At 40.0% G+C, this 27,397-nt stretch overlaps 1 protein-coding gene across 5 annotated transcripts in view; it reads right to left on the minus strand.

Moving 5' to 3' along the window:
- The window catches only part of PLS3 (plastin 3), a 228,319-nt gene that overhangs the window by 113,596 nt on the left and 87,326 nt on the right, over positions 1 to 27,397 (minus strand). For all 5 annotated transcript variants that reach the window (XM_029606503.1, XM_029606506.1, XM_029606505.1 and 2 more), the window contains 2 exons: positions 13,658 to 13,741; positions 11,156 to 11,244 (listed from right to left, as the gene is read on the minus strand). In XM_029606503.1, coding sequence (XP_029462363.1) covers positions 11,156 to 11,222 — 67 coding nt within the window. In that variant the 5' untranslated portion in view covers positions 11,223 to 11,244; positions 13,658 to 13,741. The remainder of the gene's footprint in view (positions 1 to 11,155; positions 11,245 to 13,657; positions 13,742 to 27,397) is intronic.

Consider the following 27,397-nt stretch of genomic DNA (forward strand, 5'->3'; position numbering starts at 1 on the left):
TATCTCATTGACCAGCAATATCGCTGACAAAATATATCCACTACAATCAAAAAATATCACCCCAACTAGCACCTCAAAAAAACCCTGGTACACTCCTGAATTCAAAATGTTGAAACGCAACCTCAGAAACCTAGAAACAACCTGGCGTAAAGACCCTTCCCTCACACAACTCACTAAATTCAAATCTGCCTTACACAACTATTGAGAAAAAATTCTCAAAACCAAGCAAGACTTCCACGCAAAAATACACAACCTACAATTCAACTCCAATGTCCTCTTCACCTACGTATCCAATCTGTCCTAAATCTCCCCTCAGTCCATACCAGATGAAAATGCCAAAACTAAATGCAATGATCTGGCACAATTCTTTTCATGACAAAATATCTAAGATCATGACACGCTTCCCCATCTCCCACAACCCCACCAAAACCCTCCCTCACAACCCCAGCGCTTCCCTCAACACATTTGAAACCATCACCTCCACAGAACTGATTTCCATCCTAAAGAAAATCAAACCGGCCTCACACCCTCCAGATATCATCCCCACCAAAGCCTTCCTAACTGTCCTCGATACTATAGCGCTACCACTTGCCGATATCATTAATCTCTCATTAAAACTCTGAGAAGTCCCCAATATCCTTAAACAAGCCATCATCAAACCCATCCTCAAAAAACCCAAACTCAACCCAAATGAACTAACTATTAGGGATGTGCATTCGTTTCATACGTTTCTTATACAAGCATGTAATATGAAACGGATGAAACGAATGCACATCTAATTGGCATGTAATGGGAAACGTATGAAACGAATTAAACGAATGAGACAAATGCACATCCCTACTAACTATTGACCCATTTCTAACCTACCTTTTCTCGCAAAATTCCTAGAAAAAGTAGTTAACATTCAACTCACAGAATTCCTGGGAAAACAATATTCTTTTCCCCTCCCAATTCGGCTTCCGAAGGCACTTTAGTACCGAAACCCTCCTGTTATACCTTACAGATTATCTCCTCACAGGAGAGAATCTGCCATGTTTGATATTTCCTCTGCTTTTGACACCATAAGCCACAACACACTGATCAATCGCCTTAAGGAAATTGGCATTACAGATATCCCACTTCGATGGTTCGAATCTTACCTCAAAAATAGGCAATATAAAGTTAACATCGGCAATATGCAATCCCAACCCCACATCCTATCCCATGATGTCCCAAAAGGCTCTGCTCTTTCCTCTACCCTCTTCAACATATACATTCTACCCCTTTGCCACTTCCTCTCCGAACTGGGGCTCACACATGCCATCTATGCAGATGAAGTTCAAATCATCATCCCTATTACAGACACAATACATAACGCCCTCAAAACTTGGGAAACCGCCCTCGCAGCTATTAGCACACTTCTCACTAGCATAAACCTGGCCCTCAACACTGAAAAAACAGAAATCATGATTATATCCCCCCCACCCATGTAATCACCACCCCCCCCACTACCCCTCACCCTCCCACCCACAATGTCTCCAGCACAACATTTTATTTATTTTATTTATTTAGATTTTTTTTATATACCGGCATTCATGAACAGGTCACATCATGTGAGAAACCTCGGAGTGATCATCAATAATCAACTTAATCTAAAAAAATTCATCAACAATACGATAAAAGACTGCTACTTCAAATTACACACGCTAAAGAAATTAAAACCCCTCATCCATCTCTGTGACTTTCATAAAGTCCTGCAAACCCTTATCCTTACAAAAATAGACTACTGCAATTCCCTTCTCCTTGGCCTCCCTAAAACCACTATCTTCCCTCTCCAAATGCTTCAAAATGCAGCTGCCCGTATTCTCACCAACACACGCAAAACCGAACACATTACCCCTATTCTCAAAGAACTACATTGGCTACCCATCTCCGCACTGATACGATACAAGACACTCACCATTATACACAAAACCTTACATACTCATAAGATGTACTGGTTCAATAACTCCCTATTTTTCCACAAATCCAATAGACCTACTAGATAGCAACATGCCGCCACCTTACACACACCTCCCCACAAATCTACGCTCCTTTCTACTACCAAAGAATGCACCCTGTCCATTGCAAGACCCTTAGCCTGGAACATGGCGCCTGCAGACATTCGGCAAGAACTCTGCCCAAATACTTTCAAGCGAAAGCTTAAAACCTGACTATTTAGGTAAGTCTTCACCTGATCCATCCCCTCCCTGTGATCCATCCCCTCCTGCGACCATCTTACTCAACCCTTACCTTCCTTCTTATACATTTCGCTATATCAACGTAAATATGATCTGTTGTACACCTATCTTTACCAATCTATTGTAAACATGTACATATATCATTATCCCACCCATTTCCCCTCCCCATCCCTCCTCCCCCCTACTTTTGTATTATACTTGCAATAATGTTTTTTCTTCATTTTATAATTCATTAATGTTCCCAGTTATTATTACTCCCTGTTACTTGTAAAGCGCTGTTGCTACCCTGATGTTACCATACGAATGTCAGTATAAAAAAAATTCTCTAAATAAATAACATGGGAGGGGTGGTTGACAGTTATTCATGATAACTGGGGCAACCTTTAGAATTTACCTATTTTATAAGTACACAGCGGTAAATATTTTACACCTTATTGTATTAAATAAGAATAGGCTGGTCAGTAACATCCATAACCAGAGTTCTCCTTAAATGTTTACCTATTGCTAAAATTGTCAATTCCTCTATCTTCTAGCTTTCTTCCAGATTCTTTAAAAATTGCTGCTGTTACTCCTATTCCAAAGAATCCCACAACCTCCAACCCAGACTACAGTGATTTCCATCCTATTTCTTCTCTCCCTTTTTTATCCAAAATCATTGAGTCAGTCATGTTAAAACAACTCAGTACACTTATCTAGATGATCACTCCTTGCTTGACCAATATCAGTTTGGATTTAGGATAATCACAGCACAGAAATGCTCCTATCCTCTAGTACTGACATAATTCATTGTGGTTTTGATTCAGGCACTTCATACATCCTTATCTTTTTAGATTTTCTGTAACCTTTGACTCTCTTAAATCATGAAATATTGCTTTCTAGGCTTTCCAATATTGGCTTATCTGGAACAGTTTATTCTTGGTTCAACTCTTGTTTGCTAAATCGAACTCAACAGGTCCACATAAATCACACTTCATTTATTTTTTTATTTTGATTTATATTCCACTTTTCACACTTTTTTTCAGCACTTCAATTGGATTACATTCAGGTACTGTATGTATTTCCCTGTCCCCAGATGGCTTACAATCTAAGTTATCCCTAAAGACCGGAGTCTCTCAACACTCCTCTCCTTTCAGCAGCCTTATTCAACATATACCTTACTCCAATATGCCAACTTCTGTCTACCTAAGCATTTCCTATCCCTTTATACTGACGATATTCAATATTACTTTCCAACCTAGCATGACTGGAAATCCACTTCACAATTCATTGTACTATGTCTCTCCTCAGTTAAAATCTGGCTGTCTCACAACAAACTCAATTTGAATTTATCAAAAACTGAAATGATGATTTTTGGACATCCTCATTTTGATAACATTCCTAAAACTATTTCTTTGGACAATACAATCATCAATATTTCTAAGGATGTCCGCAACCTTGATGTCATTCTCAACCCCAAATTAGACATGCAGATTCATTAAATCTGTAGTTAAATCCTCATTTTATAAACTCCGTCTTTTAAAGCATATTAAGCCATTGCTGGACCCATCTGCTTTTCGAACAGTCTTTCAATCATTGATACTCTCAGAAATATATTACTGCAATTCTCTTTAATAGGTAGGATTACACCTCAGTCATCCATACCACTTTTTCAGTTGGTACAGAATGCAGCAGCTCGCTTATTGTCCAACAAGAAATTGCATGACCACATCTCCCCAGTCCTCTTTAGTTTACACTGGCTACCTATTAAATGGCGTATTCAAAATAAAATTGTCAATTTTACACAGTCTCATACATAATAAAAACTCATGGCTCGCTGCAATTTTTCACCTTTACACTCCATCACGGAATCTTAGGTCAAAAAAGCATCTCCTTGTACAAAATTCCCTCACCTAAAACTACCAGACTAGTTGTGACTCGCGAGTGTGCATTTCCCATCACAGGCCCTATTTCATGGAATGTGATGCCTCAAACTCTCAGATCCTTAACCAATAAAAAGGAATTTAAGAAGGTGCTAAAATATTACCTTTTTAAGCAAGCTTTTCCACACTTATTTGAGCCCTAAAACTCCAGGCTCTCTTTCTTTTATTTCTAATTTTATTCTCACTTAAGGTTTTATTTCTAGATCTGCTTGTATTATTTTAAGGTTAAATCTCCTTTTACTGCTCTATGTTATTTGTTTTGTGTGTGGGTTTTTTGTTTTTTTTTAAATTATGACTATTGTTGTAACCTGCCCTGAACATTGGAGGGCGTGGGTAATAAATCTTTTAAAATAAATAAATAAAATAACCTCATCATCATGTCTGATGGTTACAAATCATCAAATGAGTATCAAGTGATGTGCTTTGTTTAGTAGTTATTGGGTCAAGGCATTTGTTAGTGCCCTGCTGTGTCTATACCTCATCAGATGTATTCATTGATGGCACTATTGTTCCCTTTCTAATAAGATTTTGTCTCTCCAGATGTCAGCAATTAACCGAACATAAGGGAGCCCTGGTGTATTATGTTAAATTGTGTTGTGTTTGTTTTCATAGAAACATAGAAAACATAAAAATGACAGCAGAAAAGGACCAAATGGTCCATTCAATCTGCCCAGCAAACTTATGGTAATATTTGCCGTGCTGTGCAGGTCGCCCCTTTGCTTATCATTTTCTCAAATTGTAAAAGTCAGGGCCCTCATTAGCTACTGTCTGAATCCAAATCTCTAACTCCTTGCCATTGAAGCAGAGAGCACTGATGGAGTTGCATTAACAGTATGTAGGCACATTGGTTAAGTACAGTAACCACCGCAATAGCGAGTCACCCTCATGCATTCTTCATCAAATTATGATGCAATCACAATGAACAATTAATGCAGGCAAAATATACACTTTTTAAAATAAATAAAATCTTCTGTTGAACCACTATCCTCTTGTTATTATTTTATGTTATGTGTCCTGTCTGTCTTGATTAAATTGTAAGCTCCAGGAAATAAAAATCGGTCATTAAACATAGAAACATAGGAATGATGGCAGAAAAGGACCCATGGTCCATACAGTCTGCCCAGCAAGCTTTCTATGGTAGTATCTGCCATGCAGGTTACCCCCCATATATCAGTCAGTGCTGCTTGACGTGCTATGTTAGACAGCCGTAAAAGCAGTCCTGTGTTTTATTTCCTTAACGTCTGTGCATCAGTGCTCCAGACTGTAAAAAGGTCATGGCTCGTGTTGGTTGTCCCTGAATCCAAATTTCTTTTTCCCTCCACCCCCCATCCTCCTCCTCTGAAGCAGAGAGCGATGCTGAAGTTGCATCAAAAGCATCAAGGCTTATTTGTTAAAGGGAGTAATCCATGTCTTCTTTTTAGGGTAGTAACTGCTGTGCAGGTTACCCCTAAGCTTATCAGTTTCCCACACCATAAGTCAGGGCCCTTAATTGGTTGCTGTCTAAATCCAATTCCCCCTTTCCCCTGCCATTGAAGCAGAGAGTGTTAGAGTTGTATCAAAACTATCAAGGCTTATTGGTTAAGGGTAGTAACTGCCACACCAGCAAGTTACCCCCATGAATGCTCTCTTCATTTCCTTTAGGACTTGGCCATAGAAGCAGTCCCTTATATCTGTATATCAGTATCCCAGACCATGGAAATCAGGGTCCTCTGTTGTCATCTGAAACCAATTCCTCTTTTCCCCCTGCCATCTAAGCAAGGAGCAATGTTGCGGTTGCATGAAAAGCATCAAAGCATTTCATTTAAGGGTAGTAATCTCCATGCCTTCTGCTAAGAGTACTAACCGCCGTACCAGCAAGTTACCCCTCCACCCCCGCACGCTTATCTCATTTTCATCCTCTAGCCTTTAAAGATCCACAGGGTTTATCCCATGCCCCTTTGAATTCTTTGTACCTACATTTAGTGTTGCATATATTTTGTATGCATTATACAAATTATAAAAATGAAAGCGAAATATCTGCTTCCATATGTTAAATATAATTTCAAGGCTGTAGCTAATTCCACTCTAATGATAGGCGGTGGAAAATCATCAATCCCATGTACATTAAGGGATAAAAGTTCATTTTTGTTTTCAGTGCAACCACTGCAGTTAATACGGTGAATCTTCTGTGTTATCAAAATTTCAGCAATTAACTTCTAAGAGAAATTGTTTTGACATGAAATCTGATCAGATTGCAAGTCCAGCCTTGTACCTAGCTGCTCTGCAGTAATCTCTGCATCACTGTTCTAATTAGAAACAGAACCAAACATGCTATAGAAGAAATGTTATCAGATACATAAACTAGTAATATGCAAACAACCAAAACAAAAACGAATAAAATACACTACTCTGAAATTAGCGGGTAAAGGGGGGAGAGGGGGCAGGAAGGGTTCAACCCTATCTGTTAAAAAGAGAAATGAAAAATTAACATGCCTTTAAAAAGTTGCCAAAATGCATTTGTGTATCATTAACTGAAAATAATACTGTCCAATTTTCTATCTGTAGGGATATTAGTTTTCAGTTTTTATTTTAATTTTCTTTAGAAAGTAAGTTTGCTTAGCATAAACAGTGTTTTCCATAGATAGTAAGATAAATTAGCCATTATACATAGATGCCATTACCCAGGAGCACCGAACGGACTTGCCTCTTCTAGCTAGTAGAGTTTTTCACTTTGAGCAAGTGCGGGAATTCCCACACAGATGTTGCCTCACGAGCCGCCTCAGATGATTTCAAAACTAATCCAGCTAGGTAGTGACTCTCCAGGGACAAGGATAGGTTCCTGCCTTCTGAATAGGAGGTTTATTGGAGGCAAATGGTACTATGGAACATACCAGATCTGGTGTTTCCAAATGAGGACCCTCTGCAAGCAGTCTGGTTGGCGTGAGGGCTGTTATTGGAGGGGGTAAAGGTAACATGACCCCTTCCACTGCTGACCTAGGATGGACTACATACAGCTGTGTAAGTAGAGTAGACCAATGAGCTGGGTCTTGAACTTGATGTGTTGATAGCTTCAATGGATCTTTTATCAAACTGTGTTGAGGAAGCCAGTGCAGAACAAGGATGTTGCATCAATTCATGCATCAAATGGATCAGGATTATGTCATGAGTTCTTGCACTGTATATCATGGGGCTGTGCATCAGAGGACTGGATGCACTGTGCAACCGGTGCATGGAACCTTATGGTGCATCATTCCTTGGGGTGTTGTGCATAGAGTGCTTCAGTGCACCATGCGTGCCAACATGCCTTATGTCAACGGTGCCGATGCTATGTGTCTTCGACATTCGCTCAGTTTGCTTCAATGAAAGATGCTGCTTTTTCTTCAATTCAGGGCAGCTCACACTACTCAACCCCATGGCTTTGGCCTGAGCCAATGGATAAGCCTTTGAGGAGTTGCTGCTCAATTCTTTTCCCGGCGAGGCAGATGACACTGCACTGTGGGAAGAGGATCTGCTGCACCTCCAGAGAGATTTACACAAATCCTCAACCCTAACTGCCTCGAACACTGGGAGCATCTGTCCACAGGCCTAACAATTCTCCTGGTCATGATTTGACCCAAGGCACAGACAGCAGAGCTCACGGTCATCAGTGAGGGACATTGCCTTGCCACAGATGCAGTTTTTTAATCTTATTTATTTATTTATTTTAAAATAGCACTGAAACGTTCTGTTGTGAGTGCTGCAGAGAGAGCAAAGCACATAGAAAAAAATTCTGAGGAGACTTATTGCATTCAAGAGTTTACAGAAAAATTTGAGAAGAGACCAAGTACACATCCGTGCTTGTGCTTGGACAAAAAAAAAAAAAAAAGTGAGGAGGTTCATGAGGCAATGCCAATGTAGGAACTCCTACACTTACTCAGTAGAGCTCAAATCTCTACTAACTAGGAGACACAAGTCCGTCCAGTGCCGCCAGATGACATCACCCACATGTAATGTCTAATTCAGTCTGCTTATCCATGGAAAATCAATAGATAATTGTGTATCATTGGATGGCATTTAGTAAGTGTTGAAGGGATCCTCTCTTCTCCAAATCTGCCACAATGTATTGAAATCAGTCCTAATGTTTTTTTATGGTTTCCAACACACGGAATGTAGGTAAAATTTATATTCAAATAAAAAAAAAATAAAAAAGACTGATGTCTGTCTGTCAGCACAATAACCTCAAAAAGGGGATGGAAATTAATGAAATGTGGCATGCAGGAAGAAAAGATGAATGTGTCAGACCAATATGAAAACTAGAAAAATCCATCAGTATTTTCAGAAAACCAAACAAAAAACAACCCAAAAAACAATTTCCCATTGCTTTCTATGAGAAACAGACAGAATCTGTACAAACTGTTACAGTGCTGGTAAATGTTCCATTCCAAATGCCCCCACTCCCCTCCATACTTCCATCACTTTGAGACACAGCAACATAGGTAAAAAGAGACAAAGTAACTGAAGCAACTGGCAAAGGATGGCCCAAAAAAGCTGCTTCCAAAATACACAACCCCCCTAACTCTGCCTCCACCCACATCCCCCTCACATGCGTACTTCTACACCTCACACATTCTTATACTCCTCGCCTATAAACCCTTGCTTCTCAGTACATCCACCCACAACTACAGAGAAAATAAACCCAGTTTAATTCACCCCTCGACACTCACACCCTCATACATACCTCCCCACATATACTTGCCCCCAACACACCACCATGCACACAATCCTTCCACACATCAAGTTTACCAACACAAATCCTACACACACTTCCACACATCTGCAACCTACAGACAAACACCTAAGCACACCATAACTCGCATATACACATACAAATGCTTCCCACCCAATACACCCCTCCCATATATCCATCCCTCTAGATATCCTACCCCCACACTCTGCACACCCCCAAACAGACTACTACCCACATCCACCCATGTGTACAGACATCTCTCCCATACATAGCACCACCTAACCATATATACCACCTATATCCCCAATATACTCTCTCCCTTCCCCCCACCCAACCAATTCACACACCCTATACCTCAATTCTACAAATCTGTTTTGGAAAGTATTCCCAAAGCCAAGCTTCTGCATACCTTCCTCACTTGCTTAGACATCTACAAGGACTACATGTGTTTCCAGATTACATTCTTTTTTTTATTTGATTGTCTACACAGGAGGGTAAATTTACAAAATGCCAGTATGCTAACTAACCAAAAGAACAGTGATAATATTTGATGCAATTCCTTTAGTAACCAACACACATATGTTATATACTCTGTTTAAATACAGCTGGTTTCATATGTGGTGTAATGTTTAGAGCTTATTCTTTAATATGCTGTGTAAGACCTGCATGGCCCAGGAAGTTACAGAAGTAGCATTCACAGTCCATGAAAGGGAGGGATACTTGATCATTTATGAAGAGTGACATCTACTGGCTGGCTTAAGAATGTATTTGGGCCAGTTCCCATAGGACAAGAGCTCTCAACCCAGTCTTCAGGACATACATAGCCAGTCAAGTTTTCAGGATATCCACAGTGAATATGCATGAGATAGATTTGCATACAATGGAGGCAGGGCATGCCAATCTCTTTCATATATATATTCACTGTGGATACCCTGAAAACTTGACTGGGTAGATGTATCAAGGACTGGGTTGAGAACTCCTGCCAGAGAACCACAGTCTTACTCAGGCACAGAACTATTCCTGCCATGATCGAGACAGACAGGAGAAGGAAGAAAGAATGAAAATGAGAAAAAAAAAAAACCAGGTGACTAAGGAATAGCTGTTGAGTGGGCACAGTAAAGAATTATCCTAGCATGCATCAGAAATTAATGAAGAATAGGAAGTCTCCTCAGGGCTGGATTTATGGGAAATGCTCATAGGCAGTGGGGAGGTGTTGCCCTCTTCCAACAGAGACAAGGGGGATGTCAATTCCCGCCCCCCCCCAATTATACCTACCCAAATCCTCCACTCTCAGTTCACCCGCCCAAAATTCTTTCCTTTTCATATCTAAGTTGCATTGCCAACCCTGCAGCCACAACCTGAGGAATTTAGGGCAGGGCTTCCTGCAGCTGTCCCGAGCTGACAGGCCCTGGGCACCCCCCCCCCCTCCTCTCACACTGGCTTCCCGTTACCATAGAAGTCCATGCAAGGAAAGGGCATGTCAGAACCTAACAGCTGCAGAAGGCCCATGTGCTGATTTTCTCCTTACTGCTGCTGCAGTGGTTGCAGGTCCAGATATTGGCATGGCAGTGGTGGCAATGCTCCAGCACCTATAAAAATTTGACACCAAAAGCAATGGCCTATGCTTAAATCCAGGCCCGAGTCTTTAACATCTCCCGCTTGAAACCAACTTCTGAAAATCTGCACATATCCAAAACTGCCTGGTTTAACAAGCTAGTTTCCCTGTAAACCAAAAGTAGATTTTGGTTGGAGACACTCAACAGTCTTTTTAGTACTAGATTCCCACTGTTGCCCCAAGATCATGGTGGCCGTGCAAAACCACCTCACAGCATAACAGATACAAAGTCCTACTAACAATATCTGGAGTATCTCCATAGTGAAACCATCACTAAATTAATTTGCTTCAGACAGGATATCCAATTAGACTACTGAAGTGGGATTTCTTAAGACACAAAAAATATTTTTATATATATATATATATATATATATATATATATATATATATATATATATATATATATATATATATATATATATATATATTTATTTATTTATTTTATTTTATATACCGGCAACCGTTTGCACATCGTGCCGGTTTACAAAGAACTTACAACCAAAGAATATATAGGCAAAGCCTTTACAAGGAACAGTGTGTAACAAAAAACGCAGTAATAAGGCAATTAACTAGATAAATAAGTAAGGGAGGGAGGGGTAGGGATATATATATATATATATATATATATATATATATATATATATAATTTTACTAAAATGAAGCATAAAATACTAAATTAAAAAATCTCTTTACTAACCAACTCTTGCAAAGGCCTCTCGAAGCTCCTCTAGCTCATCTTTGGAAATTTGCGGCATACTAGTCATCTTGTCAAATTAAGTATAATACCTGCAAAAAAAAAAAATAAAAGTTTAAAAATTTGTATACTAGCCCAATAAAATTAGATCTATCATCAGCATTTGACACTGTGAACCATGAAATACTAATCAAAAGACTGAAGAAATAGGACTGAAAAGTAAAACAATTGCCTGGTTCAGATCTTATCTAAGTACAGATTTTTTTCAAGTGCAGATCAAAAACACAATGTCTGAGAAAGTAAGTCTACAAACAGGAGTACCACAGGAGTTGGCATAACGGTAGCAGGTAAATATTAAAAAGTGTCACGCCATCTACTTGCAGGTCTTGGAATCATACACTACATATATGCTGATGACATACAGCTAATTTTACCCATTGACGACACAATTGAAAAAACATTAAACTTAGCCAACATTTATCTGGACATAATCAAACAGCTGTTGAATCAAATGGAGCTGGTGATAAATATTGAAAAAACTGAATTCTTACATTTGGAACAAAAAATATAAATCTAATTCTGGTGATAAATATTGAAAAAACTGAATTCTTACATTTGGAACAAAAAATATAAATCTAATTCAAACACCAATAATGCTTAAAAATAATCAAACAGTGGAATTAGCCGAGAAGGTGCGTAATCTTGGAGTAATAATAGACCCAGAACTAAACCTTAAACACATATCAATGAAAATAAAAGAAGGATATGCTAAAATAACGGTTCTAAGGAAATTAAAACCTTTATTAATGCTAGCGAACTTTCGAACAGTTTTACAAGCACTAATATTTGCAAGCACTGATTACTGTAACGCTCTGTTATTGGGATTACCGTATACAACTATAAGACCACTTCAAATATTACAAAACTCTGCTGCAAGAATACTTACAGGTAAAAGGAAAAGAGATCACATTACTGAAACACTAGCAGAATTACACTGGCTACCTATAGAACATAGAGTGCAATACAAAGCACTATGCACAATACATAAATTAATTCAGCTCAGGTCATTGGAATTTAATTGCTCAGTATAAAGAAAGAATCAATCTCTGAATGTGCTTAAATCTTCCAACCATCTAATTTTAATAATTATGAGATTTTTATTTAAAGATTTGAGTTTACAATTCAAACAAAAAAAAAATCAATATTCCACTTAAATGTCTGCTTATTTAACTTCTGAGGTGAAACTGATGTTTACATTGAAGTGAATAGGTGGTACTGATTTTTAAATATTCTTCAATTCATCACAGTGGACAGGAGTGGACCAACTGCCTTAAGCTTATAAATCCCTTGTAGATTTCATATGAATAAACAAAGCACAAATTTCACATGAACATATTTATAGTGGAATCTTGGAAGAATAGTTTTTGAAACTAGGAGGTGTGGCTGTCAAATTCTAGCTGGGCAAAACTTCGTATAATGTTCATAAGATCTTCCTTCATTTGTGTAACAAAACCAAGACAGGAAGCAGCAGAGTTAATGGGCAAGTCAATACTTAAAACAACACAGCCAACGCTGCTGTTCTGACCCATCATTTCTAACCATATTTCCAGATGTGACCTTGTAATACTGGCCTTGTATTGAGTCCTCATGTTTAACTTATGGCCCATGGTAACATCCAGATCCATCCTGATGAGTTTCGAAAAACACAGACGTGTTTAGTGTATAAAAGTCAAGCAATGGGAAGCGGGTGCAGAACAAACCCGTGACCAGACGGTTGTGTATGTATAACATGTGAAACTTAATAAAAATTGTTGCAACATAAAAAAGTCAAGCAATGCAACATGAATTAATCCTAATGCGAGACGCATTAGGAGATTTGTGCCCTTGGTCATGCGGCTTGTGGTCCAGTCCTAATTATGTGTGGATTTTTTTTTGCTTGGCACGTCTGTCTGCACGCTCTAGGGTGGATCTGTGAAAAATCACCGTTAGCCTGGAGGATCAGGAAGCAGTGCAGCCTCATTTCACATTATTATATAAACTACAAAAACTGAAGTGTATAGCACATGCATGGTCTTCCACACACAGGATAGGATGCCAAAGTTCTCACCAATTAGCTCATTCAGGCCAATGAGTACCGTAATCCTTACTCTGCCCTTTGACGCTGCTACCATATATAGCAGTGAGAAGAGGAAAGAACATTACTACTCCTTTTATCACTTTTAATCAATGAACTAATGTTTGCTTAAAAAAAAATTGCAAGTTCCAAGATAACATTATAAGTTGTTGTCTATGAACATTCTCCACTTCCTACCCCATCAATCTGAAAGTGAATGGCTCAGTTCAGATGAGTTTGTTTAATCCCATGGCTGTTTCTGTCTGAACTACATAAGGCATCGAAAGAAGAAAAGCATTTAATGCCAAAAATGAATGCAAACAAGGTACAGGTGCCCTACTCATGCCATATCAGCAGAATGATAAAATGTTCCCAATTAGGAATACACTTACCCTCCAGAGACAAACTCTTTTTCTTCCAGGAAGAAAGCGTAGGGTTTGGCAAAAGCTGCTTTTCCGCTCCCCTTTCAGACCTACCTGTAGAAGAAAAAAACCCCACAGTTAAGCACCGTCAGTTCCAAATGTCACAGTTTATGTCCATATACACAGAAGTATTTCAAGCACAGAAGCTAAAGAGTTTGCTACCTTTATTTGATTTATATTCCACTTTTTTGGCACTGCCACAAAATAAAAAAAAAAACATGTAGTACTGTTGTATGTGATGTGCTTTAAAAAGAGCAATTTTCAAAGCCATTTCCTGGAGTAAACCTGCAAACGTCTCATGTGAACTGGCCAAATCTCAAAATTGCTTTCCTTTAATCCGGCTGAACATCTGTGAGAGTTTCCACAGCACTCATGCTTTTAGCTGGATTGAAGGAAGAGAGGTGTTCCCAGGGGCGAGGAGAGAAGAAGGAGGGCTGTGTGTTTCCCTATCAACTTTACCTTACCTTTAAGATCCCAGATGGGATTAGGCCAACTGAAACTAGACTGAGAACCTTTTTTCATGTTTTGGTCCATGTGTTTGGAGTGCTAAGCATTTGAAAGGAAATTCAAGATACGATTACCTTTCTTAAAAGCATGGCTCTTTCAACTGGTTTTTACTTAATTACTTTTGATTATTGTTCAAGTTATTTTAGGTATTCTAAATGTTTTCGGCTATGTTTATCATGTAATGTTATTGTTGATTATGTATTGTGAACCACACTATAGCCTTATGTGGGATGGGACTATCTAAAATTGAGAAATAAATACTATCTGCTTTTTACAGCAAACTTTTTTTTGCCTGCAGAAAAAGCAAGTGCACAGTCCATAGCTACAAAAAAAAAAAAAAAGGTAAAAAGCTGCAAAGCACCCACAGTATCTACAGCTATATGGGCCATCTGAAATAATCCCTTAAAAGCTTATTAGTATCCAAGAGCAGGCCACAACAGGTATGACAGACTTGTGAGGGAAACACAGTTACATGGACTTTCTCTATGTACGTAACCTGCTAATTCCTAGCAGATGGAAATAAACGCAGCCATAGATTTTCTCATCTGTTTACTATGCCAGTCTTTCTTGTAAATCACTGACAGGAAAATTTTAAAAAATGTTACGTATGTAAATGTACCACATGATCATAGCAATGTGCAAAAGCCATTTTAACGCAGGTAAAACCTATTAACAATTCAATGGCATATATTGTAGCAATTTTCAAAAGCCCACTTACACGAGTAAAGTGCATTTACATATCTAAAACCCAGTTTTATGCATATAAATGCTTCTGAAAATCAGACCTTTAGAGCAGGGGTTCTCAACCTTGTCCTCTGGGCACATCTAGCCAATCAAGTTTTCAGGATATCCACAATAAATATGCACGAAATAGATTTGTAAACAATGGAGGTAATAAATGCAAATATCTCATGAATATTCATTGTGGATATCCTGAAAACCTGACTGGCTAAGTGCTTTGAGGACTGGGTTGAGAACCACTGCTTTAGAGTCTGGCACCAGTTCACCGGTAGAGATTACAAGTCATTCTTTGCTGCCTGGGCCTAAGTGTCACTTGTGTGTTTCTCTTCATTGCACTTCAAAAAGGTCATCTGCCATACAGATGCAGAAAAACTTCATGTACCATTGCTACTCATGCCAAGAATGCAACTGCTGCTCAAGAACAAACACTGCTTGTATTTTCTGCTGTAACATAGTAAATGACAACAGATAACCAAAAAGGTCCATCTAGCCTGCCTAGCAATGACTTAATGCGCATTTAGTCAAAGTAGATCAAATTCCCACATGGTACCCAACCCCCAGTCTCGTTGTGTCCCCTTTAGGGCCGCAACTGCTGTTCTGTGCAGGTTTGCTCAAGCCATCCAATAAGCACAATGCAGCCGTATCAGGGCTGCCTTGGGATCTAACTGTTGCTCAGTGAATGTTACCCCAGTGCCTTCATTACCATTCTCTTGCCATTAGGGAATCTTTGTTTATATCATGCTTTTTTTTTTTTTTTTTTAAGTTGGTCACTGTCCTTTGCATCATTACCTCCTCTCTGGGAATCCAGGCATCCACCATCTCTCTATGAAAAAATATCTCTTGACAATTCCTGAATCTACACCTCCTTAGAGCTTCATATTGTGACCCCTGGCTAAACAGTTTTCTTTCATCGAAAAAGCATGGCTGCCTATGCATGAATACTTTTAAAAGGAAAAACCCTCTGATATTTTTTTGGGCAGGAGAGGAGAGGGAAGGAACTGGGGAAGGGGGTAGCTACGATTTACCTACAATTGAAACCGTGAGAATAACTAACAATGGAGCATAAAGGCCCTTTCTTCTCGGTTATACTATCTTTTTGCCATATACTGATACAAACTCCTTTTAAAACATTCTCCCCCAGAAAAAAGTGAATCTGATCCATAGACAGGATTCAGTAGCATATTGGAATGGCTACACAGATTTGTTTGAGCCATCCAAAGGCACAGCCACGGACGAGCCGTGGCCCCACCCAATTCAGATGTCTCATGAGCTGTGCGGGGCAAACTGTAGGAAGAGGAAGTGAGGAAGCATTAGCATTCTAGCCATCGCAAACTGTAGGAAGAGGAAGTGAGGAAGCATTAGCATTCTAGCCATCGCAAACTGTAGGAAGAGGAAGTGAGGAAGCATTAGCATTCTAGCCATCATGCTTGAAGAACAAGAGGTGGGAAATCAGCTAAGAAGATGCGGCAATATAAACCAGCACTACTCCTTTCCCTCCCATGAGGTTCAGTGATGTGTTATGTGAACCCTGTGGGGTTCTGTAGGTACATAAGCCTTGAGTGGTTCACATAGCACATCACTGAACTGCTTGCGAGGAAGACTGAGCAGTCTTGGCAGCTCGAGGAAGCTGCATCTTTTGATAAACAGCCTGCCAGTGCTGGAATACAGAGGAAAGAAAGGCACAAGCTCCAGCAAGTGGAGAATCGGGTCTCAGGGATTAGGGGACCTAGATTGAGCAAGGTCTGATGGCAGAGGGACAGTAGGGACTCGAGAATTGGGAGGGGGAATGGGGATTTGCGTATCAAATAAGGATTCCGGGATAAAGGAGAGCAGATACTCAGAGGGGATGGGATGGGGTAGAAGTGAAGTGGATGGGCTGTGCAAATATAAGTGGGGGGGGGGGGTTGAGTTGGGGGCTATATGTGTGTGATGGAAGTAAGAGAAAGGGATTTAAGGGTACGGAGGAATTGAGAGGCGATGTGAATGACCTTGGGGAAAGGTAGTGGGGGAAAAAGGATGGGAAAGGTGCTGGAGAGGGGTGAATGGCAGCAGAAAGGATAGCTCTGTGAAGCAGATGAGATGGTGGAAATGGAGACTAAAAGAAAGTAAAAGAGGAGTAATGGAATGAGAGGAAAGTAGATGATGGATGGGAAAAGGGGAGAGTACAAAGCATGGAACTGGATTAGGGAATGGGTGCAAGATGAGGGGGACTAAGAGGCTGGGGAAGAAGTGAAGCCAGATGGGATGCAGATGAAAATCTGTTAGGTAGATGCGAGGTGGCAAAAAGATTAAGGATAGAATTATGAGTGGATAGAGGAAGAGAGACATGGGAAAAAATGATCAAATTAAGATATTCAGGAGGAAATGAGGACAGAAGCAGAGAAAAGAAATGGGAAAAGGAAAAGAGACTGTGGAAATGGAGTTAAGAGAAGATAGATACAAGTGGTAAACAACCAACAATCAGAAAAATAAAATTCCCAAATAAAAGTAGAAAAAACATTTTCAATTTCATGACTGGAATATATCAGTTTTAGAAATGCGCACCTCATCTGAGTTTCCAGATTAATTTTTGCCTACATATGTATTTCTTGTTTGTGATTTCTTATTCTATATTAGATAAAGGTCAGTGTGTTCTGCATGTACAACCAAAGTCTGTGTAGTTTCTGTATATAGATCAATAGTAATCCAGCTTGCTCTTTTTCCCCAGTAGAAGGTGTATTGATGTTCTAGGTGTTGTAATATTTACAATGCTGCCTTTTCCTAGGTATAATCCTTGCTGTGTGATTTATATAAGATAGTACTGTTACGGTATGGTAGGTTTGCTCTCAGGTCCCGATTTACTTTTTTTAGCAGGGTTTTCTATTACTTCAATGGGCCTGGGAGTATGTGTTGCTTTAGTAACACCTGCATTTTAACACGGTGAGATTGCACCTAGAGTACCGTGATCATTTCTGGTCGCCGCATCTTAAAAAAAAAGGTATAATTGCATTGGAAAAGGTACAGAGAGGGCATCCAAAATGATTAAGGGGATGGAACAGCTTTCCTATGAGGAAAGGCTAGAGAGATTAGAGATGTTCAGTGTGGAGAAGAGATGGCTGAAGCAGGATATGATAAGACCTCTATAAAATCATGAGTGGAACAGAATGGGAATTGTGCATCAGTTATTTAGTCTTTCAAATAATATAAAAACTATGAAGTTAGTAGGTAGCACATTAAAAAAAAATGAGAGAAAATTCTCACACACAACACACAATTAAGCTCTGGAATTCATTAACAGAGGATGCGTATAAAGTTGTTAGAATAGATGGGTTTAAAAATGGTTTGGACAAGTTCCGGGAAGAAAAATTGAACTGTTATTAACAAAATAGAATTAAGAAATAACCATTACTTATCACTTCATGATAGCAATATGGGATTTATTTACTGTTGAGATCTTGCCGGATACTTGTGACTTGGATTGACCACTGTTGGAAACAGGATACTGAGCTTCATGAACCCTCTCTGTCTGACCCAGTATGGGAAAATCTTATGTTCTAATCTTAAGTGCTTGAAGTTGGAAGGAGTGTGACCCAAATGATTTTGCATGCAAGACTGGCACTGGTCATCCCAATCCAGGCATAATATTGCATGCAAGGCCATTTGAGCAAGGTATGCCAAGTGAAATCAAAGGGTAGGCTCTCTAGGGTGGGCACCTACAATCAAACAGAATGCACTCTGGTGTTGTGCATCCTTTATGGTTGATTCCAGAAAACCTATCCTTTGATTTCACTTGGCATGCCTTGCCCAAATAGCTTTGCATACTTGATTGTACCCAAGTTGGGATAGCCAGTGCCAATCTGGCATTCAAGGTCATTTTGGTCACATGCCTTCCAACTTCAAGCACTTACCTCCTTACTCTTGTGTTTTGTTAACCTTTACTCCACCTCAGACTATGGAGTTAACTCACGTTTCTAGTGACCATGATATTCTATTGCTGTGCCTATGTGGTGATGTCTAGCTGTTTCTATCACAAAGGGCAGAATAATAGACAACACTGGCCATCAAAAATGCACATTTACTCCATCTCAGACCCATGAGTTAAGCTGTCAAGTTGAGACTGAAGGTTCAAATGATACAGATGACCCTCTTCTTGTGTCAATAATAACCGATTGGCCCCTAGAGGGATCATGGCCTGATTGACAGTTGTACTAGGTATGAGAATCAAACCTATCTGGGACATGCTAGTGCAGTAAAAATCGTGGGCCCAATCCTTGAACACTTTCTTAGTTATTAGCAGAGTCCGTGGAAAAGCATACATCAGGTCTGTATTCCAGTTAAGCAGAAAAGCATCCTATACAGACCTGAGTTTGCTTGGAAGAATGGAACAAAATCTTTCCATTTTCCTCCAATATGAAGAGATCGATTACAGGATATCCCCAATAGCCTGTTGGCTATTGACCGATGTAAGGACCATTATTGAGGATGAAACATCCTGTTGAGGCAATCTGCCAAAGTGTTAGAAATTCCCAGAAAGTAGGTCACCTGCAGAACTGCTTGATTGTTGCATGCCTATTCCCATATCTTTAATGCCTCCTGGCAGACCGTCCTTGATCCTGTGCTTCCTTGCTTGTTGACATAAAACATTTCTACTTGGTTGTCTATTTGGATGAGAATTCTCTTTCATTTAATGAGATGAGATAAATCCCACAAGGCTTCTCTGACTGTTCGAAACTCCAACAGGTTGATTTGGAATTGCCATTCTACTGAGAGTGACTGGACTGTCTCATATTGCTCCATCTAAGCAACTGTTTCTCCTAATTTATCTCCAAAGAAATGATCTCCTAGATAGCGAACATTTGCAAGCTTATGGATATCATTGTGCAAACAACTGGCCCTTAGCCAGTGGTTTGCAGTGTGTTCCAACAGAGGTGGACGACAAGCAGGTTGTTGCATCAAACGCCTCGTATACTGACCAAATAAGATGCATAGAAATCCTTCTGCATCTAGGAGCAGTTGCGGATATGCAGAATTGCCCTCCATTGGGACAAGGATTTCTGTTTTTGACTGCAACCATATAAGACCTGCACTATTTGAAACTGGTATTAGAAAATGTGAGCATTAAGCATGGAACTCATACCTCTTCGAAAGTTATACAGCAGTCTGGGATCTTTCCTTAACATAGTAAGGACAGCAGAAAAAGACCAAATGGTCCAACCAGTCTGCCCAGCAAGTTTCTTATGGTAGCAATTGCTGCTCCATGCAGGCTACCCCATGTCTCCGCTGAGGGCAGCAACTGCAGCTCCGTGCAGTTTACAGCCAAGCCTTATGTTAAGCGTAGCAAGATTTACAAATCAAAACCAAGTAACTGTCAAACCCATTACAAAATTATTGCTAGCAATGTTTTTACTAGTGAGTGTTGGAGAATATCTCTGTTTTCTTTGCTCGTTCTAGTGCAGACTCCACTACAACTGATTGGTGAGGCAGCTGTACCACTCCAAAACCCATGGGTTTTCTGGGCTCTATATTTTGGATCTAATTTCCTGGCTCCTGCATTCTTGTCTAATTCTTGCAGGATCAAATAAATCGGAATTGTTGCTGGCTCTCCCAGACCGTTTAGAATCTGGAGACTGCCAAAGACTTCCATGCAAGGGTTCTTACATTTCAGACATTGACTCCCATCTCCTTATCAGACTTACCGGAAATCTGAAATAGGAGACATCCTCAGATGGAGACAAGTGTTCTGGAAGCTCAGGTAGGGGCTCAGAGGGAATTATCAATCCTTCCTGTGACCCAAGGAGAGAAGGGACACTTATCCAGGACCCCAATGATGATGATGATGATGATGCAGGTGACTGAGGAGAGGTCCTTTGTCACCTCAGAGGGGCGTACTCCTAATGAAAGCCTTCAGACTGGCTGGTCTCCGCTATGAGAAATTAGTAAGGCTCTAACCTCCTCAAAGGGGTATTCTGATGAGGTATGCCTTAAGTAAGGGACAAAAGGAACTACTTGAGGAAGAAAATCCAATACTCTGGAGAAGAGAGGTTCTCCAGGATATTGGATTTTCTCCCTCAAGTATTCTCTTTGCCCTCCTTGTCTTTAGCCACCATGGAGTCAAGCAAGTCTTCACCAACTCTGCTGTTTGGTCCAGGGGCTGAAGGGTCTCTGGCTAGGTGCTGGGGTGAAACATCCTCTTCAGAAACTAAGATGAAGTGTTCTTGAATACCCTTTGGGCTTTGAAATATTTGTCCTTGGGGCTGGTTACAAATTAATGGCACCTTTGAACAGATGGGATCCAGTATCTCTAGATAAAGGCATTGCTCAAGTAATCTCAATGGGGAAATTGCCCTTGAAACAGGAGGAGATAAGTGGAGCATATCTCCCTCCACACCTCCTAATCCTCCCGTAGACCAATTTGAGGAATAGCTGTGCTAACAGCACCAAGGCCTAGTGTTTGACTGCACAAATCCACATCTGAGGCCTGAAGCATCAGTGTCTAGGCTCACTGTATCAACTGTTCCAGGGTTCAACGTGCTCTGGGCCACAATGTGTTGACAGCACTGGGGTTGGATGCGATGGTGCCAAGGCTCAGAGCTTCTTCAATGTAGATTATGTTACTGGCTCTGAGGAATGGTGCATTTTCTTTTTTACTCAGCCCTGATTGGTGAACATAAAAAACTTGCTGACACCTGACAGCAGCGCTTTTGCTGCTTACTCAAAGTGGAGGAGCCTCAAGTCTTCTCCAAAGAGCGAGGAGATCTACTCGAGGAGCTCATACTTAACTCAGCACCTGGGGAACCAGAAAAGGCTCCGCTCCAGGAAGAGGAATGGCTGTGGCTCTTCAGAGACTTACGCAGTTCTTCCATCTTCCAGGCTCTAGATTTCTGAGTGCACGGAGACATCAAGCCACAGTGGTACGGTTCAATCGATAATTGTCAGGTCCTAGGCACCAGTAACAACTATTGCGGCCATCAGTGAAGGACATCTTAGCATATACACAATCCTGAAAGCCATCAATGGTGGGCTTAGTGCTTATAAGGCAACTTCTGCACATGTTCTGTACTGCCAAAGTTCTATGAGTTAAGAAAGAAGGGTCCATTCGGCACCATCAGATGTCGTCACCCATGTGTCATAGCTAATTCAGCCCTGCTTGTCGATGGAAAAATATAAGCATGATGTCCAATAATGTATTTTTAGATGATTATATTCAGGGGAGAGAATTTCGATTAGTTCTGTTATCAAAATTTTGACAGGGACCCTATTAGTACAAGCATAGACTCTTAAGTAGCTAGAGTCACAACTGAGGTACTCATTCCCCATATTCCACCCTGTTCCCAGCGGTCTCTATCTCTCTTTCTATGACCCTTCAGATGGGGAGGGAGGAAGGTCTGTGGATAAATGCATAACTAGCACAATCACACATGTATGCCTAATGCCCATCCATGTTAACCTCAGACCCTGCCAAAATATCAGTTCTGGCTATGCTACCTGGCGCCATCTGCCTTTATAAAGAAAAAAAATGGCATCCTGCTTTTGCTTTTAAAATACTAATGATTTTACCTCAGCTTAGTAGCTTAAAACAAAATGTTTCTATTTAGCCGTTACAGCTCAAGTAAGCTGATGAAATTCAAATCATTCATGCTATTTTCGCCACTCTGAAGGGTGGACAACATTTTCTAACTGCTTTATGCAGCAATATGGTCCTGCAAAGCATGCATCCTTGCATCTTGATAACGTGGTGCAGGAAGGAAGAGCCATGTTTTAATAAAAGACCATAATTCTCATGCTCCCAGGGCCAGTTGAGTGTGGGAACACAGTGCTCCTGGGCAGGAAGTGGATGGAAACACCTGCACTGTACACCCCGTGGACAGTAGGCATTGGTACTGCATTCCTTACAAGAGCAAGTTTGCTTGCATAGATTATAGAACAGGTTCTGAATTAACCAGAAAGATGAATGAAGAAAAGAAAAAAAGGGTAATAAAATAGATATATCTAAAGAGAGCGAGCGAGCTCACAGGTTGTGGCACAATCTTTATTCACGCCCAGTGTGTCTGACCACAGTGTCTCGTCCTACAGCACAAGGAGGATGACTAGGAGGGATTCTGAAGAGGAGGACATGTCAGAAATTAAAATGTTTGTGCTTGCAAAGGATAAAACCCAAGTTGTAACTGTGTGCATTTAGTAGTATACCACCTTGTGATCTGGGTGCGTGTGTTATATTATACTCCTCTAACATGCTACAGAAAATACTGGGCTTGCCTTTTTAAGGCTTGGCCCTGTAATTTTTTTTTAAATGTATTTTTGTGTTTTCCAATTGAAATTATTTGTTTTAATTTAAATTTTATATATAAAAAAAGCTGTCATTAAAAAAAAAAAAAAAAAAAAAAAAAAGTAGACTGTTTAATTGGGAAAATGATTATGGAAGAATTATCATCATCAATCCAACACAGCAAACAGAGCAATATAATATATTTATGGTATACAAACCTATCCCCAAGAATTAGTGTGAGGAGGTACCACAAATAAAAGCTCAACATTGTGTCCTAAGGAGAAAGGACTTCCATCTTCCAATTCCAATGACTATCAGCAATCTTAAGAGGCTGATGTAATACGGTGCACTGCGCAGAATGCACACTTTAGCCTGCAGTTGTAAGCACATTTTGTATGCACAAATTTTATTAATGATGCAGCAAGGAGTTTTTTGTACAAAAATTTTGGGCTTAACTGTGTGCATGCCTTAGCACCCTTGCATGTAAATCATATGCTAAATTAATGATTTAGCTATCACCCCCAATGCGCTGCTTACCTTGTGTTTTCTTAGTTTCTAGGGCTAATGTCAGTCTATAGACGGAAGCTGGGACCTGTAGTCAGGAATGTATGCGCAAAAAAAGCCTGATTTGTGCACAAAAATTGCTTTCTGAACTGAAAACATTTTTTTTGTGTAGATAATTTTCCTCTCAGAAAACATGCTGTGCATACACAAAGCATATCTTCAGCACATAAATCCAGAGGGCAGGTCCTGGCACAACATGAGTTAGGAGCAAAATGTTTGTGCTCTGAACTCAAAATACTTGGGACCTAACTCAAATTATATGGGATTTATGTGCAGAACACTGTGTGCATAAATCATATTTTATGCACAGAAGTCATTTTTCTGTATGCTATGCCTTTTTTTTTTTTTTTTTTTTTGCAAAATTGTTCTGGTTTTTGGGCATTTTTTAAATTCCCAATGCAACAGCATACCATTAAGTTTATTGCATCAGGAGTTAAAAAAAATTAGCTCATGCGATAAGAAACTGTAAGCTCGATTTCAGCACACAGTTTTAACACTCAGCTAACTTCATTGGACCCTTAACAGCAGCAAGTCACACCACAGTCCTATCCTGGCTATCTCCTTGCTTGAACCAGGAGATATTCCCCCAGTGCCATTACGAGTGATGCTTCAACAATATAAGTTTCAGGGTTTTATATATGATGTTATTCAGATCCTTTATTCTAACCCTGAAGCACAGGTGTGGGATAACAGTATGTTTTCGGAGCTATTTCTATTGTCCCGGGGTAAGAGGCAGGCCTGCCCCTTATCACCTTTATTGTTTATACCCCTAATGCCTAAACACTATGCTGTACTGTCAAACTATCTCGCTCCTTCCCAAGGAAAAACTAACTTAGAGTGTTTGGTCATAACATGAAAACAACTACAAACATGCATACCTTGCAAATCTGCAGGATCTAGGAAAATTGCCTGAACAATAAAACTATGAGATTAAAAGTCAAATGCATCATTTCACTGGCAGACAAAAGACACAAAATAAGAAGTAATCATGTATGGAAGTTGAAATAAGAGTGGAGAAACGCCCTCACTTACAGATGAAGTAAAGCCACTTCACTGATAAGAATGAAATTATTCACCCACTCATTAACCTCATAGAAGACCTTCATAGCTCCCCTGCTCCTATAAATAAAGAGACTCACCTTATAAGCATGTACTGAAACCTCTACTAAGATGCCATTTTTGCTTACACCTCATCTAATAAAAATGGAATAAATTGGATTAACTGGAAAGGATCCATTAAGCTCACCAGTACTCTGGCCATTAAACAGGGGCTCTGCAGTCTTTTTAATGCAAGGCAAAATGAGAAGACTGACCAATTTGTCTCTGTCAGCTTCTGCATGGAACGGTCTCCCCTGCCCCTGTGTCTCTCTTTTATAGCTTCAAAGTCCAAAGCCACTGGAATAATAGCAGCACAGATTCTCATGGAGTTTTACATGGATCATTTGGAGGGCTGTGAAAATCCAGCCAAGAAAAGAAGAAGTTCATCTCAGGAGCCAACAACATTTTCTTTCCAAGCAGGCTGAGGTCTGAAAAACTCCCAAATGAATGCCCTGACTATAGTATGAGGCAGGGTGTGGTTAGACAATGTTATTGTGGGTGATGTCAAGCAGAGACAATTAATAATAATTATGGTTATTTTCTCAGTTTTCAGGCTGGGGAACATTAAGTCTTTTGTTTTGGAGCATGCTTTTTATTATTATTATTATTTTTCATCAACTGAACAGGTAAATAGGGTGGAACACTCATAGATGCAGCCTATCTCAGCGAAGTGAAGTCCACTCCCAGTATTGTTTAACAATCCAACTGTTTCAAGAGCACAGCACAATAGCTTAACCTTTATCAAACTTTAAAATCTGAGCAGTTATCTTATTTTCTACCAGAGATTCATACTGTGTTTCACCAGAAAAGCACTTCTTGCACTATATGGACAAAAAGCTTGAAGCGATGAATCTGTAAACATGGTGTATCAATTTGATCTGTAATTAAAACAAGAAATGACTTTGCTGCTACAGCATTCCAGCCTGGCAAAAGTCAAGGCCACAACCATAGAGAAGGGAATGTCTGAATGAACTCCTCCAAGCTTCTGCCTTCCAGGTCCCATAGGAGACAAATATTCCGAATTTCCTGCCTCCTAGAATGCTACTCGAGATTAACTTTGGGGCCGATGCAAAAAAAAATGCATTGAAAGTGGGTGCTGAGTCTTCAGCGCCTGCTTTCCTAATGCGCCCCCAGGCACCTCTCCTGGGGCGTCATGAAATATTTTAATGAGGGTTTTGCTCTGTCAAGGAGAAGCTAGGGTCGATTGCGTGCTCTTAACACCTCCTTGACAACTGGCGCCCGCGAGCGGTCGGCTGTCTGCCAGTTTAGAAAACGGACGCTGGTTAACTGAGCATCCATTTCCCAAACCAGACAGCCGGCACTTTTTAAAAATGTGGTTTTTTTTAATCTGTTGACCATCCGACTTAATATCACTACAATATTAAGTTGGAGGATGTATAGAGAAGAAGTATTTCCTGCTTTTCTGTACATCATTTTGGGGTGCTCAGAAATTAACGCGTGCTCTGAGCAAGCGTAAATTTTTGAGCACAAAACTGTGCGTATTGGACTTGCATTTTTTTTAGCATTTGGAGTGAATAACTTATAGCCTCATTCACATGCACTTGCATGTGATGAGTGCTATTAGTCTCCCGGAGCACTGGACACGCATTAGGATGCGCCTACACAACCCCCGTCCAACTGTGAGTTAAACGCACTGTATTGCATTGGCCCCGTTCAGTCTTCAATGTTTACCAAGAGACAGATCGCTGATACTGTAGTATCTGGGTGAATAACTTGAGTCCTTTGGGATCACAGCAATTAAAAATGTTACATGGTTTCTCAGGTGCGCTCTACCAAAAAATACCCAGGAGACTGCGGTGTGCTTTACATCCAATGTTTTAGAACGTCTAGCTAGAGTTAGAGGAATCATTACAGCAAAGAAGGAGTAACCCAACTCTTGGTGCAGTTGTAAAAACATTTTACACATGAGAAATACAGTTATGCTGCAATGTAATATGGGACAAAGAACTGTGGACATTGTATGCTTTTATGGAAAATGAAATATTTAGAAAGCTTGTTTACAATATGTTTTTGTGCCCTTGCTAATGAATCATGCAGCATATTTACTGCACTTTGGCGATATGGATTACTCCTGGATGCAGAAAAGGTTTATATTCACTCCTTCACTGACTGGAGTAGAAAAGATGCTCCCTCCACCAGGCTCAGGATGCAGTTACAGGGGACAAAAGCATCTTTGGAGAAATCTAATTATATACTGCAGACAGAATGGAGACAGTCTGCTAGGCAAGTTCTCTCTCTCAGTTTTATCATCAACCATGATTATTAGACACAGTCACCATAAAAATCACTAAAAGAGAAAACTGAATGAACACTTACAACAAGAACATTCATTGTACTGACTTGTAGCCTTTGCAGCTATATTTGCTGTGCTGTAAATTGTTATACTTAAAAGGTCAGACAGGTTATATCTAAGGAAAAATTACTTACCGGTATATGCCTATAAAATTTAGAAGATTTCCACCACAGATATCACCTATCAAACATTAAGGATACTGATAAGCATAACAATGAGTTTTGCTTTTCAGGTCATTCCA

Source organism: Rhinatrema bivittatum, chromosome 6 (genome assembly GCF_901001135.1).
Source record: "Rhinatrema bivittatum chromosome 6, aRhiBiv1.1, whole genome shotgun sequence".
Lineage (NCBI taxonomy): Eukaryota > Metazoa > Chordata > Amphibia > Gymnophiona > Rhinatrematidae > Rhinatrema > Rhinatrema bivittatum.